The 21266-nt window shown below is 38.4% G+C and overlaps 1 protein-coding gene across 1 annotated transcript in view; it reads left to right on the top strand.

Annotated features, from left to right (window-relative positions):
* Window positions 1-21266, top strand: part of rxfp2b (relaxin family peptide receptor 2b) — an 89537-nt gene that overhangs the window by 42229 nt on the left and 26042 nt on the right. Inside the window, exons 10-14 of the mRNA XM_037546469.1 lie at window positions 11992-12063; window positions 17223-17294; window positions 17391-17462; window positions 20116-20187; window positions 21041-21112. Coding sequence (XP_037402366.1) covers window positions 11992-12063; window positions 17223-17294; window positions 17391-17462; window positions 20116-20187; window positions 21041-21112 — 360 coding nt within the window. The remainder of the gene's footprint in view (window positions 1-11991; window positions 12064-17222; window positions 17295-17390; window positions 17463-20115; window positions 20188-21040; window positions 21113-21266) is intronic.

The following is a 21266-nucleotide window of genomic DNA, read 5'->3' as shown; positions in this document are numbered from 1 at the left end:
GTTTTGTACAGATGAAGCACACACTGTGAATCACACACTGAAGAAGGAGTTATAGGGTTTGATGGCCACAGGTAAGAATGACTTCCTGTGGCACTCTGTGGTCATTTCAGTATAATGAGTCTTGCACTGAATGTGCTCCTGTGTCTCATCACTGTGTCGTAGAGGTAGTGGGAGCCATTGTCTATAATGGCCTGCAGCTTAAACAGTGTCCTCCCCTCCGTCTGACACTGCCATCAGCGAGTCCAGCTCCACACTTACAACATCACTGGCCTTGCGGATCACCACCAGTTCTTTTGTCTGTTCTTAAAGCAGTGCTGTTTGAGGGTCCAAAGATCATGACCAGCAAATACTGTTTTTGGCCTTGTCCCTTGCATACAGAGATTTCTCCAGATTCTCTGAATCTTTTAATATTATGGACTGTAGATATTTTACAAAAAAACTTTCTCAGTTTCAGTGTTTGATGTGTTGTCTTTGTACTATTTTCAATGAAATACTGAAATAATATTTGCATATCATTGCATTTTGTTTTTATTTATATTTTGCACAGTATCCTAACTTTTTTGAAAATGGGGTTGTGCCCTTGAGTCAAATTTCAATGATCAACTCTTTTGTCCTTTTACCTGACTTAAGACTGTTCTGGACACTCAGGTGAAGAGAGGTGCTGAGATGTCAACCAATTACCATCTGGTGTTGGCTTTGCCCAAGCTATACCCAGCAAAGGCAGAGAAACTTCCCTGGTGGAAGTCACTGAGGAAGTTGGCAAGGCTTATAGCCTTGGATGTTGTGTGGCTGTCATGACTGAGATGCCTTTGCAGTGTGGATCTTGGGAATGAGCCCTTGGCCTGGCAGACCAGGGCAGTGGTCTATTTTAACGAAAGGGGACCGGAGAGTGTGTTCCTATTATCAGGGTATTACACTGCTCAGCTTCCCTGGGAAACTTTATTCCAAGGTGCTGGAAAAAAGACTGAGACTAATGGTTGAAGAAAAATGCGGATTACATCCTAGCTCTGGAACAGCGGACCAGCTTTTCATACTCACAGGGATTGTTCAGGGGGAATGGGAGTTTGTCAAAATAGTCTACATGTGCTTTGTGGGCTTGAGGAAGGCTTACAAATGTGTTCCCTGAGATATTCTGTGGGAGCCTGAGGTGAGAGCTCTGCCCAAATACTCAGCATTAAGTCAAAATCATTCTGTGTTGGTGTTGGACCACAGCAAGGTTGTGCTTTTGTCTCTACTGCTGCTCGTGATATTCATGCACAAGGTGTCAAAGCATAACCAGACCTGCTGGACAGAGTTGGCCTGGGAGCAGCTCAGGATTCCCCAGAATTAGCTGGAGGAGGTTGTGGGGGGACAGGGTTGTCTGCGCTTCTCTGCTTTGCCTGTTGCAGCCACGACCTAGCTGGAACCAGCGGGTTAAGGAGATGAGATAAAATATCATTAAAAAGTGTCAGTTTATGTTTAGAACTTATTGAAAAGACAGCCCCTTGAAATGTAGCATCTCCTTTTTAAGTGGGTACTAAAGTTAAGAAGAACTGTGAATGTCAAGGCAAGATCTCAAAGAAAACTGTCAGATAGAACTGTTTGTTTGCTGATCAAAAAGCCAAAGGAAAAACTCTAACATGACAACAGTTACCTTCAGTAATGTTTAGCTTAGTTGTCTTACAAAAGCTGGGATATTTGCTCAAGCGGGTGTTACTTAGTAGTGTAACTTTTAAAATGTCACAGTTAATAACTCTTTCTTTTTTGAAAGTTATATAAATATTTAATATAGCAAGTAACTGTGCATTAACATTTGATGAAAAGTTTTTTTTAGTTTTCTTAGAGGTTGTGCTTATTTTGTTTTACTTGAAAAATCATAAATATATAATTTTGCCAAACTTTTGCATAGAACTATAACTGTCATGCATTCAGCTTGTCGAGTGAACTCCAACTCCCAGAACACCCTGGGAGATCATGTAACTCCGGACTCAGGCATGCGCACCTATCTGTGCTCACAATCCCCAGACTTTTGATGAATGTCACCTGTGCCTAGAGTTGAGCATTTAAGCCTGGCTCTGACCATCAGTCAGTGTGAGGTATTGTTTTGTCTAAAACTTCCTGAGCGCATTCTTCTTGTTATTGCTTGTCTCACCGTGATTTTGACCGTTTAGAATCGTGTTTTTGACTACGTCTGTTGCCTTTCCCTTTTGGTACTTTTGCTGGTTGTGTGGATTTGTTATTGGACTTTTGGACTGTACTTTGACTACTCCTTTTTCTTTTGCCCCTTTGTTGTTTCCTTGGCTGCTAGCTAGAGGAATAAACCATTTAACCTTTCATCCGCGAGCGTCTGGGTTTCAGTCACATCGTAACAGAAACAAAATTCACAATGTTGCTTTGTGTGAGATTATTATCTACATTCAATAAAAGAACAGTAAAAATATACATTTACTGTTATTTTTTAGTTTTTAATTTTTTTTTACATTGTTACATTGTTTTCCTCTTCACCTCACACTAGTGCTGTGTGTAATTTTCCAAGTATATCACAGTATCAAAGTATTTAATGATGTTTAAGTTTGCATTAAAGTGATGACTGCATGCTTCCTGCGTACTGCTTCTCTGTGGCAAAATAATGGCTCACACACCTGACACAGCTTGTTTTGGTTAGAGCGTTGTCTTCTACTTTTCTCTAAATTACACAAAAGGAATCTTAACATGAATCAGACAGAAAGGAAACAATTTTTTTAGTCTATATATTTTGAGTAAGCAAAACAAATTGAGACACCTAACAAATGACATATGTTGCAGTTAGTTTTTACATTTTTGTCCTACAAACTGTTACAAACATTTTGCAGGTGAATGTGGATTCACTAACCCATGTGTTGTAACTGCTTATTAATGATTTTCAAGCTGTTTATGAACTGATTAATAATCATTAATGAATGAATTTTAAGTCATTCATGAACACTTTACAAGGGTAGTCTTATTCCAAAGTGGTACCGAAATAGTATCCAGACTTCAGTGTTATATGATGTAGACATTGTTCAAAATATTTTCCTTGAGGCAAATAGACTTGCACCCACAAGCAAATATGACAAAATCTAAACAGCTGACAGTGGGAACTTCACTAGCACACACCATGTCCTAACAGCATACAAGCAAGTGAGAACAATAAAACCAAACATTTCAGTTATAGTCAGTGAGGTTGTCTATACCATCTACAGGCGACAGAGCATGACTGTTACTTAACAAATCTCCCAATTCTGTTTTGACATTGAGTCACTCTGAAATTCCACTTCAAGATAGTTTAGAAGAAAGGCTTCCATGAAGTGGAGAACAGGGGGATCTCTACAACCCTTCCAGATACCAATTTGGTGAGCAACAGCCAGAATGCTGGAACTTAGAGGTAAATTAGTTAGAGGGAATAATGTTTCCAATCAAGACATCCTGAAGACTTTGTGCCACGATGGAATACTTTGTCATGAATGCCAGCTTGCTGTTAGGACATGGTGTAATTTCGTTTTATGACTGATCATAATCCTCAGCCTCTCCACGTGTTTCTTAGACATCAGTTTATTTTTCTCCTCCAATCACTGCTTAGTTACTATTATACTATCCTTCATTATCTCACTCAGGCTTTCAGGTTTTTTGGATTCAGCTAGCATCCCTGTGAATTTACCTTAAATATAAAGCTCCAGGTATACAAAAGAGATGTCCGAGGGATCTGTAAAAGCGAGCCCTCAAATTTCAACAGAATAGAAGATGCCCATTTCAAAGGCCTAATATGAAATGTCAGCCACACCCAGGTTAAAAAGTTGATTCATCTTTGTTGGTAGTGATCTGAGTCATCAGAGGTCAGATCTTAATTAAAAAAATCTAATCTTTCCAATCCCACTGCAGAGGTTTGCTTTAGCTATACCGCTTAATAGTTTGAGGTTTTAAGACTGCTGCTTTTTTTCTTTATGTACATTTCAACCGTCCAATTATAATTCATATCATCTTCATTGGGGTTAATGTTTTGCTTGTCAAGATTGGATGGATAGTTTATAGGGAAATGTTGCACTAGTTGTTGGGTTTAAGTTAACCTGTGTTCTTGTTGATGTGTAAGTGATCTTTCTATTGTTTTGTCTTTGTAAAAAAAAAAACGTGCTCATCATGGTGATGTGCAAATGCTGTGGTTAGTATGCGGTCATTGTGGTGCTACATAGGCCTTGTATAACTTGCTAGAATATCATTTTTAAAAATCACAGACAACCCAACAAAGGTAGTCAACAAATATGTGCCCAGGAGCCCATTACTTGATGATATACAACTTTCTTTGGCATTTTAGAATCATAGATAGATAGATAGATAGATAGATAGATAGATAGATAGATAGATAGATAGATAGATAGCCACAGTGGAGCTGTTGTCACATTTTCACACAGTTGGTCAATATGCTATTGATGGTGGAGCAGTAGATGTTTGTGAGAATCCGAGGAGACAGATGTTCCTTCTTTAGTCTACTCAGGAAGTAGAGGCACTGCTGTGCCTTCTTAATCAAGTGTGAGGTGTTGAGTGAGTGACTATGAAAGATCTTCAGAGATATGTAGTCCCAGGAATGAGCTCCTTGGTTTTGTCTGTGTTGAGGGTAGAGGTTGTTGGTGGTATGCTAGTCAGCCGTCTTCTAAGCCGCTCCTCCTTCTGGGTTGCGAGGGGTGCAAATTTGTGTTATGATGTAATAAGTGACCCTTATTAGTCCCACCACATACACATTAGTGAACACACACACAGTGGGCAGTCCTATCCATGGTGCTTGGAGAGCAGTTGGGGGTTAGGTACCTTGATCAAAGGCACTTCAGTCACGTACTGTCAGCTCAGGGGATCGAACTGGCGACCTTCCGGTCACAAAGCTGAGTCCCTAACCTCCAGACCACAACTGGTGTTTGATAGGTGCAGAGAAACGCAGTCATGGGTAAACAGGGAGAATAGCAGAGGACTCAGTACACAGCCTTGTGGGACACTAGTATTCAGAGTGAGGGTGGAGGACAAATGAATGCCCAATCTCACAGACTGGGGTCTGTTCATCAGGATGTCCAAGACCCAGTTACACAGAGGGGTGATGATTCTTGGAGGTTAGTGAGCAGCCTAGTGGGGATGACTGTATTAAAAGCAGAGCCGAAGACAATGAACAGCATCCAAATGTATGTGTTCTGAATTACAGATAGGTGAGGGCAGAATGAAGAGCTGTGAAATGGCATCCTCTGTTAAGGGGATCCAGTGATGGGGGAACACTGCTTTAGGATGACTGAAAGCCAGTTTTTCAGAACACTTCTCATTTCTCATAGCATTAATGTTAGCAGAGATCCAAAAAAATGCTACTTAGTACTTCAAATTTAATGGGATTATGTGACTTAAACGTAATTGTTGCGGTCTATGCAATATTAATTTATTATTGCTCAAACCTTTAGACAAGGGAGTGAGGTAACCTGGATTTATGCGAAGTACACAGAACAGAGTAAGAGAGAAAGAGATGCTTGCACCAAGGATGCTTCGATAAAATGGAGTTTATTGTTAAATATTAAACTACCTTGGACCACATTCAATGATAGATGAAAGGAAATAGAACAAAACACAACAAAAAGGATAAAAGTTAAAAGGACAAAAGCTCGCGTGAAGTGGTTCAGTTAAATGATATGAGGCAGGGTGGTTCTCGGGAAGACACGATAAACTTAAACTTGAAAGAGTCTCTGTAAAGAACTAACCTAAGTATGGACAGGAGTAACTACCTATGCCTGAGTTAGATGTATCTGTTAAACAGATTTAGCCAATTTATTAAATAAATTGGTATCAGAGCCCTGAGGGATCTCCTCCCAGACCTGGACTAAAGCATCCGCCATCTCCTGGACAGACTGTGGTGCAACGTGGCGTTGGTGGATGGAGTGAGACATGAGGTCCCAGATAGCCTCAATTGGATTCAGGTCTGGGGAATGGGCGGGCCAGTCCATAGCTTCAATTCCTTCATCTTGCAGGAACTGCTGACACACTCCAGCCACATGAGGTCTAGCATTGTCCTGCGTTAGGAGGAACCCAGGGCCAACCGCACCAGCATATGGTCTCACAAGGGGTCTCATCTCGGTACCTAATGGCAGTCAGGCTACCTCTGACGAGCACATGGAGGACTGTGCGGCCCTCCAAAGAAATGCCACCCCACACCATTACTGACCCGCTGCCAAACCGGTCATGCTGAAGGATGTTGCAGGCAGCAGATCGCTCTCCATGGCGTCTCCAGACTCTGTCACGTCTGTCACACAGTGTGAACCTGCTTTCATCTGTGAAGAGCACAGGGCGCCAGTGGCGAATTTGCCAATCCTGGTGTTCTCTGGCAAATGCCAAACGTCCTGCACGGTGTTGGGCTGTGAGCACAACCCCCATCTGTGGACGTCGGGCCCTCATACCATCCTCATGGAGTCGTTTTCTAACCGTTTGTGCAGACACATGCACATTTGTGGCCTGCTGGAGGTCATTTTGCAGGGCTCTGGCAGTGCTCCTCCTGTTCCTCCTTGCACAAAGGCGGAGGTAGCGGTCCTGCTGCTGGGTTGTTGCCCTCCTACGGCCTCCTGCACGTCTCCTGGTGTACTGGCCTGTCTCACACAGCAAACCTTCTTGCTACAGCTCGTATTGAAGTGCCATCCTGGATGAGCTGCACTACCTGAGCCACTTGTGTGGGTTGTAGAGTCCGTCTCATGCTACCACGAGTGTGAAACCACCACCAACATTCAAAAGTGACCAAAGCATCAGCCAGAAAGCAGAAAGGTACTGAGAAGTGGTCTGTGGTCCCCACCTGCAGAACCACTACTTTATTGAGTGTGTATTGCTAATTGCCAATAATTTCCACTTGTTGTCTTCCATTTGCACAACAGCTGTGAAATTGATTGTCTATCAGTGTTGCTTCCTAAGTGGACAGTTTGATTTCACAGAAGTTTGATTTACTTGGAGTTATATTGTGTTGTTTGTGTTCCCTTTATTTTTTTGAGCAGTGTATATCTTATCATACCTTATAATGGAATGTCATTAAGTATCTGCAACAAAATTGGTTTCATATTACTGAAAACAGTGATTCTATCGTGAACACGAGCAGTCTCCTCACACGTGCTGCTGTAAATTGTAGGGTAATTGCAGGGGTGACACATTTGTCACGGCGCAGTCGGGAACATGCTGTGTGAAAGTAGATGTTGAAAGCTCATACCTGGTCATGTTTCGTTTCAATAGTAATTGTATTATCCGCCTGTATTGTGTACATGGCATTGGGCAAATAAGGCTGGCTCCATAGAACTTACTGGGATTAGTCCAGCACAGCAGAGAGAACATAATGTGCATCATTTTTAGCTCCCCAGAGCTGGGCTTGTATAGTCCAAGCACATTCAGGAGCGTAACAGAAAGCACTGTCTAAAAACATTTGTGCTCAGTGGAGCTGTTGGAATTTTTTTTTTTTTACATCTTTATTTATTCTTTTTCTTAACCACAAATCCAAGCTTATTGCTTACCAGTGACATCAAATAACTGAAATAACTGAAGTTTGGAGGTAAGAACACACATTAATTAATTAATCAATCAATAGTTGTTAATTGATTAATTAATTAAAACTAGCTTTGATTAAAAATGTGTTAAAAACAGCCCAATTTGGGCTTTTGTACACACGCTACAGTTTAATGCCCCCAGCATTTCTGGACGTATGAATAACCAAGCAGGCTGAATCACTGATAACATTGTTACTTTGACCCAACACTTCATTTTCTTTTTTTACATTTTTCAATGTAAAATCATCAAAGCATTGCTGAGTAATGACAAACTGTTCTATTAAATTATTGATTTAATCATTATTTAATTTAATGATTCTTTATATTTAAGCTTCTTAATTTTTTGTTGCAGGTATTCTGACATATTTTTGTAAATCTAGGCTGTGTAAATTATTACACAAATAACATTAATCCCCTCAAAGCTGATCTTAAAGCTTAGCTAGCTTGGTATCAGCACATCTCTCTACAATTTGATTCTGGACTTCCTAACTGACAGAGCTCAGTCTGTTAAGAAAGACACTCTTTGCCTCCTCCATCATCCTGAACACCAGATGTGCTGAGCCCTCTTCTCTTCTCCCTGCTCACCCATAATCCTCCATAATGGAGAGCAGTCCAAAGTAATAACTTTACAGAATATAACACACACAATATAAAGGCCAGCATGCATTTTCAAATTATGACACAAACCTGAAAATGAACAAAAATGGAGATTCAAGGTTTTGTTCTGACATCAGCGATATGCGGCTCTCACAGGACATACTACCTTATTATACACTCTCCACTCTGTATATGTGGATATTATATTAATATTTACATATCTATTTTTTAAACCACTATACCACCTTTTTTCACTTTATATGTAAATAATACTGTACTGTATTTTGCATTCCTGTTTAGATGCTAACTGCATTTCATTGGCTCTGCACAATGACGAAAAAGTTTAATCTAATCTGATCTAATTAATGTCTACATAAAGCTACACTTTAGACTTTTGCCGTTTTCATTTTAGTGATTTAATCTCAAGATGCTTCATACAGGAAGATAAGCAGAACAGTGGAAAGATAAAAGATTGGCGTTTACATGACAAAGTCAAATGAAAGAAACAACAGTGCAATGACAAATAACAGAGTTAAAGAATATAAATAAGCGACCTAATAAAGTAGACTGAGTTTTTAATCTGCATATAAAATGTCAATCAAGCTTGCATTCCTAATATTCCTAATAGTAGTGTAGTGTAGTGGTGTAAGATTCTCTTCAGTGCCATTTAAAAGAAGAAAAAAGCACAGGCAAAATAAATCACAACAACAAAGCTGCATGGGTTCCTAAACTTTAATGATGCAGACTGGATGGATGGATTTGGCAAATATCATCCTGAATGCTTATCAGTATCACTCAGGACTGTATCACAGTGTGTTGAAATGTCCTGCTGGCTGTTTTGAAATCGCTTTTGAGTCCACTTAAAAGAAATTACCACGCCTCTCAAATCTAAGATGAAGTTTATGAACCAAAACAGATATGAAATAAATTGATTCACAGATTGATTGATTTATTTAATGAGGGAAGCCTTACTGAGATCAGAGCTTCATTAACAGCACGACAGTGAAAACGAATGAGACCGATAACAAAGGAAAAGGAGGAAAAAATAAAGGGTACACTCTTGTTAAGAGTTCTATATAGCACTGAAATAGGGTTCTTTGACTTCTAGTAATGCCACGTTTGGCTAGTAACAATAGCACCTTTTCGGTGTTATATACAATTATTATCAATAGGTTCCATATAGAACCATCTACATCACATTGTCCATCAATCTGAAGAACCACGTCACGTAAAGCAAGACACCAATTATTGTTCTGTTAACTTCTTCGAGGTTCAATTAAGATTTTTAATGCAGCCCTGTACACTTTATTAAGTGTAAACACTATTTTACATGGCATTAATTATTGACTAATCTTCATATTTAATCTACATGATGTTTGAAGTATAATTACAATAATAAGGGTAATAAGGATCAAAGGCTTAAAGTCACAATGTTGAAATAATGTTTCTGTTGTCTTTCTTTAATTACATGGCTTTTAAAAGACAAATAATCCATGTAAAAGTAACAGCTAAATCAGTAATTAGTAACTAAATCAGTAACTAAATCAGTAACAAAAAGATCATTCTAAATCCTAAACTAAACAATAACTACAGCGCTCTCTCAAACAGCCGCGAGACTTGGCTGTATTCATTCCTCTGGCGCCCATTGTTGCTTGCAAGCAACACACACATTTAAGACGCACAAATTCAAGCAATTTCTTATAACATAAATCATTTATATGATACTGAATGATGAAAAATGAATGTCAGCAAAATAATTTAAATACTATTTTTGGATGGATGAAAAATAAGGGAAACAAAGGAAAAATGAGCCAGCACAGTGCTGCATATATTATGCCTGCCTCTTAAAAAAGGTCCTTATACACAAAAGAGGTGCAGTTTTCCACAGATGGCTGAAGAAAATCAGCCCGCTTTCTTTAACCACCTCAGCTCTGTGTAGCTTTTCTGTCACTCATGCATGAAACACAGATCACTGTAAAAAAATAGAAATGCTAAGGTTTTGATATGAATGCATGATCTTTTAGTCTGACAATGGAGTGGCTGTCACTACCCGAACTACATCCTCTGCCTCATTTGCATGCATACGACTGTCGTGCATATGTCCACTGCATGATGCTGACTGACCTGTATGCTACATGCCCATCTTTTTACAACATTGTATCAGTATGTATAATCCTCCTCTGCAGTAAAATAAAGCTCTGCTGATCGTTCTAACACAGTTTTAACTATAAATGGTTTTATATGTTAAAAGAGCTTAATATATAACTGCTAATTCACCCTTTAACCCCTGAAGGTAGGTGTATAGGCTGCTGGACGCAACACAGACAACAGTCTGGCTTAGCTAGTTGCTAACAAAAAGGCAAATAAAGGGATTTAAGACGAACATGAAGCAGTTACCTTGTGGCACCCCAGGCATCGTTCAAGGTGGAACGGGAGAATTTGAACAAGAAGCTGGAGAATGAGAAAATGACTTCAGTCTTGTAAAAAGTTGAACGCTTCGGGATGTTTTACAAAAACTGATCTACTTTTATGGACAAGTTTCCTGCTAGAGATGTGAGAAAAGCAGCTAAAGCTGAGTTAAAGCTAATTAAGTCCTTTCATTTGTATTATATTCTTTATCCTATGGTAGTACATTAGTACATACTGAGCCATATTTACAGACAGGATGGTGAAATGGAAATACAATGTCTCCCAAGATGGTTTGCTTTTTGTCCAAAGGACAAAATGGCTCTTCTTAACCTTTAGGTTGAGACTTCATAAATCAAACATAGAGTGCTGTGCTTAGCATCATCTGACTGCCAGTACTTTGCCTTGATTATGAATAGTGCATGTGTATGAACAGATCAGTAATGAGTTCAACGTAGCATGAGCTTATTGTGTTTGGTGTTTTTGATTATAATGAGTTTAGCTTGCTTGTTTTTAGCTCACATTTTTAAATCTCAACTTTTGCCTTTCTCACCTTCCCGACCAGTTTCCTTCGGTGCCTTTGTAAAGAAGACTTTGTTCTTAAAGAGAACCTGAAATCAAAACTGAGCTTCACCTTGTTAGCTCTGGTCTCTGGTCGCATTAAGCACAATCCATCATATCATTGCAACCTCTGTTGTACACGTTATACAGTGTTTAGAAACATGGGATTTCAAAAAAATGTTTAGAGGTCTGTTTGAGTTCATTGTCTTAAGGAGACATTGTATTATATTGTAAACACATTATATATTATGTATGTTGCCTAGAAGCAACATATGTAGTTAAGCAATTTTTTATAACATAAATAAAGTAGTATACTGAATGTTAAAATAATAAATGCACCTCACACTCCAAATGATGTAAATCATATTTGTGGATGAATGAAAAATGAGAAAAAGTAGTCCAGTGCAGAAACATATTACTTGAAAGCTGCACCACACCAGACGTTTTAGAAACACCCACCAAGAAAGACAGTGTTCATGTATGTGCATTTTATTGGTTTATTCAAACCCCTGCCTCCATTTCACATTTCATTATCATGATATAAGTATCATGCCATTGTAAAGTGTGGAAAATGGTTTTACCTGAGTTTAACCTGAGGCAACATCAAGCAATAGAGGGTTAAAAGACAAAATTCTTGTTTTCCTTACATCAAAATGTAATGTCTTTTGCTCCACCTCTAAAACGGCTTCTGATTTTTGATTATGTGACTGTGTATCAATGGGTCAGAAAAATAACATTGACCAGTAAAATGCCGTTTCACCTCCCCTTACACCCCATATCATCCAGAAAAGGCTCTCATCTAACTCAGAGACACCAAATATCATGTCTTCAAAGTTCATCAACCAATAAATCAATCAATGCATTAATAATTTTTTCTCATCTTTTTTTAAAGGGATTTTGAAGGGAACCTGCTTCAGAGGCTGAACTACTATACCTTGCTGTCCTGTGATGAGCTCACTGTGCTGTGAGTAAAAGGCAGGAGACAGACACAAAAATGGCAAACAGCCAGATAATGGAAACTGAAGGAGTGCGAGAGGAAAGAGGAAAGTGCGATAAGCTTTATGGTGGCCCTCAAAGAGGAGGGAAGAACGAGAGAGAAAGAGAGTATTTTCCCATATTTTTGATGGATTTGACACTTAATTATAGACAACTTGAGAAAAACTTTATAAAACAATTTATAATAGGGTTTATTATGTTATAACTCCACATCGGCTTTGCTTGGACAAGATGTTACATTTCTGACCTTAAATTAAGGAAAAACTGTGTGATTTATCTGCAACCAGTGCAGCAAACAGGTCAGGGTTTTATATCTTCTCTCACTGGACAGTGGTTGCTCAGAGCAGCAAACAAGCATTTCAAATAAGAAAGCTCAAAAACAAGGCATACTTTACCAGGAAATGCTGGACACCGGATGACAGAACTTTATTCAAGTCCAGAAAAACTACTACCGAATATTTGGATGTCGCCCAATATCAGTTATGTCTGCTATTACAGGAAAACAAGGACATAAATATACACAATTTGACCTTAATATTACAGTTCTAATTGTAATATAATGCTTATCCATGTCAAGTATTTATGTAATATTTTAGACTATATTTGTCACAAATGGGTGAAAATGTGTAGAGAAGCTGTATTTAAGTGAAAGTTTGACTACTTTGTAAACTGAAAGTGGATGTTATCAAGCCAACAATTATACTTGAGTCATAATTTCTGTATTTAAACAGTATCTATATTTATATATTTCTTTTCTCCAAAAAGTTGTATATCCATTTGTAATGAGATCAGGTTTAAAAGAATAGCAGCTGATGTAGAACAAAGTAAATTTTCATATCTCTAATTAAGGTGGTATTAATCATAACATAGCATTGATATTTGTTGTATGTGTAATGTGGGGTTTCAGGACATTAACATAAATTGTTCTAATAAGATGTTCTGTATGGCTGTTGAATATTATGTAATGATATGAAAAGCAATATGTTATTATTATTATTATTATTATTATTAAAATGTATTATGACTAGAAAAAGGCCCTTATTTATCAAATATCTTAGAGTAATAATACAACCCCAATTCCAATGAAGTTGGGACATTGTGTAAACATAAATAAAAACAGAACGCGATGATTTGCAAAACCTTTTCAACCTATATTCAATTGAATACACTACAAAGACAAGATATTTAATGTTCAAACGATAAACAAATATTGCAAATATTCACTCATTTTGAATTTGATGCCTGCAACACGTTCCAAAGAAGTTGGGACAGGGGCATGTTTACCGCTGTGTTACATCACCTTTCCTTTTAGCAACACTCAATAAGTGTTTGGGAACTGAGGACACTAATTGTTGAAGCTTTGTAGGTGGAATTCTTTCCCATTCTTGCTTGATATACAACTGCAGTTGCTCAACAGTCCGGGGTCTCCATTGTTGTATTTTGCGCTTCATAATGCGCCACACATTTTCAATGGGAGACAGGTCTGGACTGCAGGCAGAAACCTGTATGTATCTTTCAGCATTAATGGGGCCTTCACAGATGTGCAAGTTACCCATGCCATGGGCAATAACACACCCCCAGACCATCAGAGATGCTGGCTTTTGAACTTTGAACTGATAACAATCCAGACAGTCCTTTTCCTCTTTGGCCCAGAGGACACAACGTCCATGATTTCCAAAAACAATTTGAAATGTGGACTCGTCAGACCACAGGACACTTTCCCGCGTTGCATCAGTCCATCTCAGATGAACTCGGGCCCAGAGAAGCCGGCGGTGTTTCTGGGTGTTGTTGATATATGGCTTTCACTTTGCATGGCAGAGTTTTAACTTGCACTTGTAGATGGAGCGACGAACTGTGTTCACTGACAGTGGTTTTCTGAAGTGTTCCTGAGCCCATGTGGTTAATATCCGTTACAGAATGATGTCGGTTTTTAATGCAGTGCTGCCTGAGGGATTGAAGGTCACGGGCATTCAATGTTGGTTTTCTGCCTTGCTGCTTACTTGCAGAGATTTCTCCAGATTCTCTGAATCTTTTGATGATATTATGGACTGTAGATGATGAAATCCCTAAATTCCTTGCAATTACACTTTGAGCAACGTTGTTCTTAAACTGTTGGACTATTTGCTCACGCAATTGTTCACAAAATACCCAGTCATGACACTCACCTGTTTCCAATTAACCTGTTCACCTGTGGAATGTTCCAAACAGGTGTTTTTTAAGCATTCCTCAACTTTCCCAGTCTTTTGTTGCCCCTGTCCCAACTTCTTTGGAACGTGTTGCAGGCATCAAATTCAAAATGAGTGAATATTTGCAAAAAAGAATAAAGTTCATCTGTTTGAACATTAAATATCTTGTCTTTGTAGTGTATTCAATTGAATATAGGTTGAAAAGGATTTGCAGATTTACACAACGTCCCAACTTCATTGGAATTGGGGTTGTACATGTCTAGGATCAGTTTATCACTGCTGTCGGAAGAAAACCTTGTACAAGTACAGGTAAGCATAGCTGTGGACATTTTTGTGTTGTACTGATATGAATTTGATTAAATGTTTTAATAATAGTGATGTATGTAAATGCTCTGCAACTTAACTGACTGGCAAGAAAAAAGGAGAAAAACGTCCTGGCCTTTGAAATTTGTACTTGGTATTTCGAAGGTCTAAATTCAAATATAAGGAGTAAATGTAAGGAGTTTTTCTTTTGGAAATGTAAGTGAATGAAAGTTCAATTTTAGTTAAATACTCAACTAAGTAAAGATTTAATAGTACAAATTTGACAATAATACTGAAGCACAATACTTTTTTCATTTTTAATTTTTCATGCTGGTTACATTGGATTGTTTTTTTTCTTCTTTCTTTTTTTTTCTTCTATTCTTTGATAATGTGTTCAACTAAAGTAGGTGCCTGGTGCCATATCTAGTAGTTTTTCCATTTATTTACATGATAATAACATATAGAAATGTGCTATATTTTAATGAAAGTTCTATAGCTTTTTGGACAGAAGTTTGTGATAAGACATCAGTTTCCTGTTAAAAGTTTTGGGACACTTTCTCATTCAGAATGAAGATGCTCTTGGGGCACCTTTACATTCAGAATAAAGAGACTCTTGGGGTGCATCTTCATTTGGAGTGTTAAACTTTGCAAAAACCTACATTGATCGAAATAATTGTTCATTTAAAGTATCTGTTTAGGTTGAATAAAACTAGATAATTTACTTGTTACCACATAAAGTACTTTTTTTAGTATATCTGCTGGGCCACTTTTTACAGTGCAGCTGGTCTACCAACACGGCAACATGGTCTTCCTAATGACGTAATCAAATACAAAGAATTGGTGTTACTTTATTCAAAAGTTTTATGGTGTAGTACAAAATGCAATAAGCTGGACACCATTTATAACCATTTATACCCTTGAAAATGTTAGTGTTCCGGCTGCCTCAAAATTTTGAATTGATTGAAATTGGAATTATAAGTTAATGGAGCAAAAATCTGTTTATGACCTATCATTTAACTTCAAGGCAGCCCAGATACTGAATTTTGTAATATAAAAGTGACAACATTATTATATTACTATAATTTAGTACTGTAGTGTACTTAATTCTATAAACCATTCTAGATATTTATTTTAAAACTTCATTCTCAGTGTTAAACAGTTTCATTGGTCAGTTACAGTTTTGTTTGTCATTCTGGACACATGTAAGAATTGTTTTTATTTATTTATCTTTCAGCTTTCTTCTAATTGTATAATTTTATGTAGTAGCAGCATCATAACAGAATGATTTTATACATGTAACTGCAACCAAATTGGTCCATATGCATGAAAACAGTGATTCCAAACTTTAATTAAAGTGTCTTCCTTTATATGAAGCCTATTTTTCCCAATCCTAATGACTTGAATTTTTTTTTTAACCTCTTCAACTCTTCAACTTGACATAACCATTGCTTCCAAAACACACTTCATCGTATTCTTCATAACTTTCATATTTCATAAGCTACATTCATATTTGACCCAGCTACAGGTGGGCGTCATATGAGGCTGTAACTGTCTTCTTTCCAGTCAAATACATGAGTAATGTATTTTTAAATCCTTATAATAAAAGAAGCTGAAGATTCTTTGGCTTTCAGCAGTAAATTGTAAGCATATAACAATATGTTTATGATCATAAAACACATTTTCTGTTAACTTGAGGGGAACTTTTACAAAAAATAAATGAATAAAATAAAAATGTACATTTATTTCATACAGTTACTGAATAATTTGCCTGATGATTTGGTCATGTAATTCAGATGGACAAAACAAAATATACCCTAGAGAATAAGAGGTTAAACTAATGTTAAAAGCACATACTGAACTCTTTTTATCAGACAGATGGTTTACACACCTGGAAGATTACATTAAGGAGGATATATAGACAAATAATCTATGCATGATGTTGAATAAACTTACTGTTTATCTTTAGTACGCAAACTGACACAAAAACATCCAAATAAATATATTCTGAAAAGCTTGGTGTCCCCAAACTTTTGACAGTGCATAGCTTCATAGATAAAAGGTCCAGATCAGACCACAGTGTCTACTCTCTACATCTACAGTCTACTCTCATCAGAGACAGTAAGAGTATTAGCACCTCCATATTGCTTTTCACAACCTCAACGCTGCCACTGATCTCTATAGATCTACATACATTTACATTTACAGCATTTAGCAGGCGCTCTTATCCAGAGCGACTTGCAAAAAGTGCTTGGTCTAGAGAAAGTATCTTTGCTAGTTACCAATAGCTTAGAGAGAAAGCGAGTCCTGAGGTCAGATACTGCTAGAAACAGAAAGTCACTCTTGATACCCAGAGAAAAAGGAACAGCGTTGAACACAGATCAATGCAATACAATACAACACAATACATACGTGCAGTACAATAGATTACAATCAATACTTAATTCAGTGCTTATTTAAGTGCTGTATAAAGAGATGTGTCTTCAGTCTGCGTTTGAAGACAGCAAGAGACTCTGCTGTTCGGACAGCCAGTTGGATTATCTCATAAGATTGCATAGTTATTATAAGAGCTCAGTATTATAAGTAGCTTCTCTTTAAAAGATGATGATTTTACAGCCTTTCACTTTGTTTTTATTCCTAGATCACTGCGGGCCAATCGGATTAAGGTTCTTCCTGAGAACACTTTCCAAGCACTGCATGTGCTGGGAGAGCTGTGAGTGTTAGCAACATCTGGCTTTCTGCAGAAATGCTCATACACAAGCCAAAACAGGCTTCACTTAACGATCCATATGTGCATTGTCTTCTAAAGGGACCTCTCCAGGAATCAGATAAAGGACTTACCAGGCAACATATTCAGGGGCCTGCAGTCTCTGCAGATACTGTGAGTTTTATTCTTTCTTTGAAAAGTTACAAGCAGTAAACAGTAAGAAGAACTAGACTGGAGTCCTTAAGAACAAGTTATTCATTTTTCAGCATCAGGGAAAAGGCAGAAAACATACACCAATCAGGCATAACATTATGAGCACCTCCTTGTTTTTACACGTATTGTCCATTTTATCAGCTCCACTTACTATATAGGTGCACTTTGTAGTTCTACAATTACAGACTGTAGTCCATCTGTTTCTCTGTATACTTTGTTAGCCCCCTTTTACCCTGTTCTTCAGTGGTCAGGACCCCCATGGACCCTCACAGAGCAGGTACTATTTGGGAGGTGGAACATTCTCAACACTGCAGTGGTGGTGTGTAAGTGTGTGTTGTGCTGGTCTGAGTGGATCAGACACAGCATTGCTGCTGGAGATTTTAAACACCTCAGTGTCACTGCTGGACTGAGAATAGTCCACCAACCAAAAATATCCAGCCAACAGCGTCCTGTGGGCAGCGTCCTGTGACCACTAATGAAGGACTAGAGGATAACCAACACAAACTGTGCTGACACACAAGATCTGCTGTCTCTGCCTTTACATCCACAGGGTGGATCAACAAAGTAATAGAGTGGACAAACTAGAACTACAACTGCACCTATATAGTAAGTGGAGCTGATAGAATGGACAGCGAGTGTAGAAACAAGGAGGTGCTCATAATGTTATGCCCGATTGGTGTATACTTGCCAGAAAACTACACAAAAGCCTCCAGAACTGCAAACATAAGATCACCTTTTTCAGTGTTTAGTATTTAGTGCATCTACCATCTTTACTACAACTACAACTTCTGTTCTTTTCAGGAGACTCATTTTCAGTGTTTCAAGGAAAGTTAGTTACATTTTCTGCTTCTCACAATCCCCCCCACCAGTAAAACAGCTAAAATGAATAAAGTCTTTCTCAAGCAACCGATCACGTGAACAACATACAAATTCTCATAGGTCTGATTCACACATTGCGTCTGTGTGGTTTGATGGACATGGAGAGTCTTGCTTGTCATTTTGTTACCTGTGTTAAGTAGTCAGCGCTTTCACACAGGCTGTGCATGCGATTCAACCTGCACTGAAGTGCCCGATGTTTAGAGAATAGACCCAGGGCAGATGAAAAGAAATGCCAAACAAAAGACCATATAGAAACTTCAAGATGCGATTTCTGTGTAATTCATGATGAAATACTAGTTAAACATTCTGTGCCGGAGACAGATTTCACATTTGGTCTACCAGGCTTGAAACCTTTTCATAATCAGAACACTGTAAACAAATATACTGTATACATTAATAAATGATATTTTTGTTGAGCTGAGTGACTGAAGTGACCATTTCTCCATCTGGAGACAGGAATGTCTGCATACCTTCCTCACTGCTCCGCAGCTCAAAAGCTAAATGAATGAAAGGCCAGTGTGTTGGAGCTTCAGACCGATGGCTTCAGCTACCCAGCAAAACATCAAAAATAACCTTTCTGTGGTTTAATTCCTGCTTTGTGTTTACTGGGAATAAATGGCGTTTGGTGAAGTTACTCACAGTAAGCCTGATGACCCTGACTGCCATGTTATTTCAGCAGAGAAATATGGGTTTGTGAATAGACTTTTTCAGATCTTGGATGTGCGTGGGACTGTACAGACAGGAGTGGGTCAAATCGTTTCGGTTGCGGGCAGGAGCAGAGAAATGATTCCGATTTTCTGTGGGAGCAGTTGGGCAGGAGTGGGATGAAATCTTGTGGCAGCAGGCGGAAGCAGGATGAAATCTCACGGGAGTGGGAGGGAGTGGAACTGAAAAACGGTCCCGCACAGAGCTCTACTTCACATCTCTAAACTCCTTTTGATAATCTTTTCAGAAATAAATAAAAAGACACTGTAGTACGCACTTTGTTTATATTTACTTTTAATTATTATTAGTATTATTCATTTGTTGCCACATTATGACACACATTTAATATTACTTTATGTATTTATAATAATTATTATGCATTGAGAAAACCCACCTTATTCTACAGCCTGACACACAGTAAAATGCATGAGCTCAGAGGAAGAATGCAAACGAACCAGTTTGGCAATGTTGTGATTTCCAGTTAAACATATACAGAGCAATTAGATGTTCACTGTGTTACATGCCATTTGTGTAATATCATAAATTACCTAATTACTATGTCATTAATTCTGAGCACCAATCCCCCCCCCCAAATCACACACACACACACACACAACCCACTCTGTGGTGTGTAGCTTGTGGTAGACTTGCCCAGACTGAGATTGTTCCTAATTACTGCATGGTTTATTTTGAGACCTCCCAACAACTGTAACTGATTCTAATCACCATATGATTCAATCTGAGAGACCCCCGTTCCCAACTGTGATTAATTTTATCTGTGACTTCATCTTAATTACAACTAGTCCACTGCATGAAGTGGGCTTCTAGCAGACTCCAAGGTGTACACCGAGTTCTTTTTAAGCATATTTACAACAGCAAATTCAGCAGTAGACAAATTTTATTGAGCTCTTTTATCATTTGACTTTATTCTAAGGCTACTGCTGCTTACTCAGGGTCTAACTTGTGGTAATTCTGGCTCTGGCACTACATTTTGTTTTACACCATCCATTTTGTACCTTCTCCTTTGCAGGAATCTGTCCCAGAACCCACTAAACCACATCCACCTGAGCCAGTTTGATCCCCTCACTCAACTCCAGTCACTGTAAGTAAACGGTTCAACAGTGCTGTGAATGCATACCAACCAGTTTTTGATTTCAGTTTCATCAAATAAGTGTTTTCCATATTGTCCCAGTCTTAAGAAAACCTCCTAACTCCTTTTCATTTTTTACATGATTTGGAAATGCCAGCTACTATTTTTTTACATGCCCAGCTGCCACCACCTGCCTTGGACGAGCTGCCCACCCTACGCTGATGTTCTCATAGACTCCTAGTTATTCCTAATACCAATATTACTGCTATTAATATTAGTAGTATAATCACTTGTAGGTAGTTTGACCAGAGGAGGATGGGTCCCCCCTGGTGAGCCTGGTTCCTCCCAAGGTTTCTTCCTCAGTTCTGAGGGATTTTTTCCTTGCCACTGTTGCCCCTGGCTTGCCCACCAGGGGGTTTCTGTACATTCTTACAGTCCTGTTGAAACTTTGTCTTTTCCGAAATTCTGTAAAGCTGCTTTGTGACAACATCCGTTGTAAAATGCGCTATACAAATAAATTTGATTTGATTTGATATTTATATTGTGTGAACATTTAATGACAAATGGACCAATAGAACTGGTCCAAAGTTGCATCAACAGGCATGCAGAACATTTCTTTTCATCTCCTATAAATGTACAGATTTCTGAGATTCCAAGATGTTCAATACATTGTAATCAGTGCAAGAGCGGAAATAAGGTTTTGTGCCAGTTCAGTCTCCGAGCTGGCAGACTGACGATTAAAGAGAAACAGCGGGCCAGGGTCCATGCCAGCAACCAGGCTCTGCGCCAGTGAAGTCCGGAGTGCACTGCAGTTCAGAGCTGCTCGGCAGGCTGTGAAAAGGAGTCACTCTGCTCTCTTCCACAGGGGCCTGGAAGGTGTGGAAATCCCAGACATCCAAACTCGCATGTTCCAGCCCATGAAGAACCTCTCCTACATGTAGATATCTGATTCTGCTTTTCTAATCTCAAAAAGTCCTCTGTTGTTACAAAATGAAAATGTCTCATTAATACTTGTCTCATAATGCCTCATAATATTATGCACTTTTTTTTATATAATTCATTGAACTGCGCTCTATAAAGTGATTTGTTGA

Source organism: Pygocentrus nattereri, chromosome 17, assembly GCF_015220715.1.
Source record: "Pygocentrus nattereri isolate fPygNat1 chromosome 17, fPygNat1.pri, whole genome shotgun sequence".
NCBI lineage: Eukaryota > Metazoa > Chordata > Actinopteri > Characiformes > Serrasalmidae > Pygocentrus > Pygocentrus nattereri.
The sequence above is the reverse complement of the archived record's forward strand: the minus strand, read 5'-3'. Positions and strand labels throughout refer to the sequence as shown.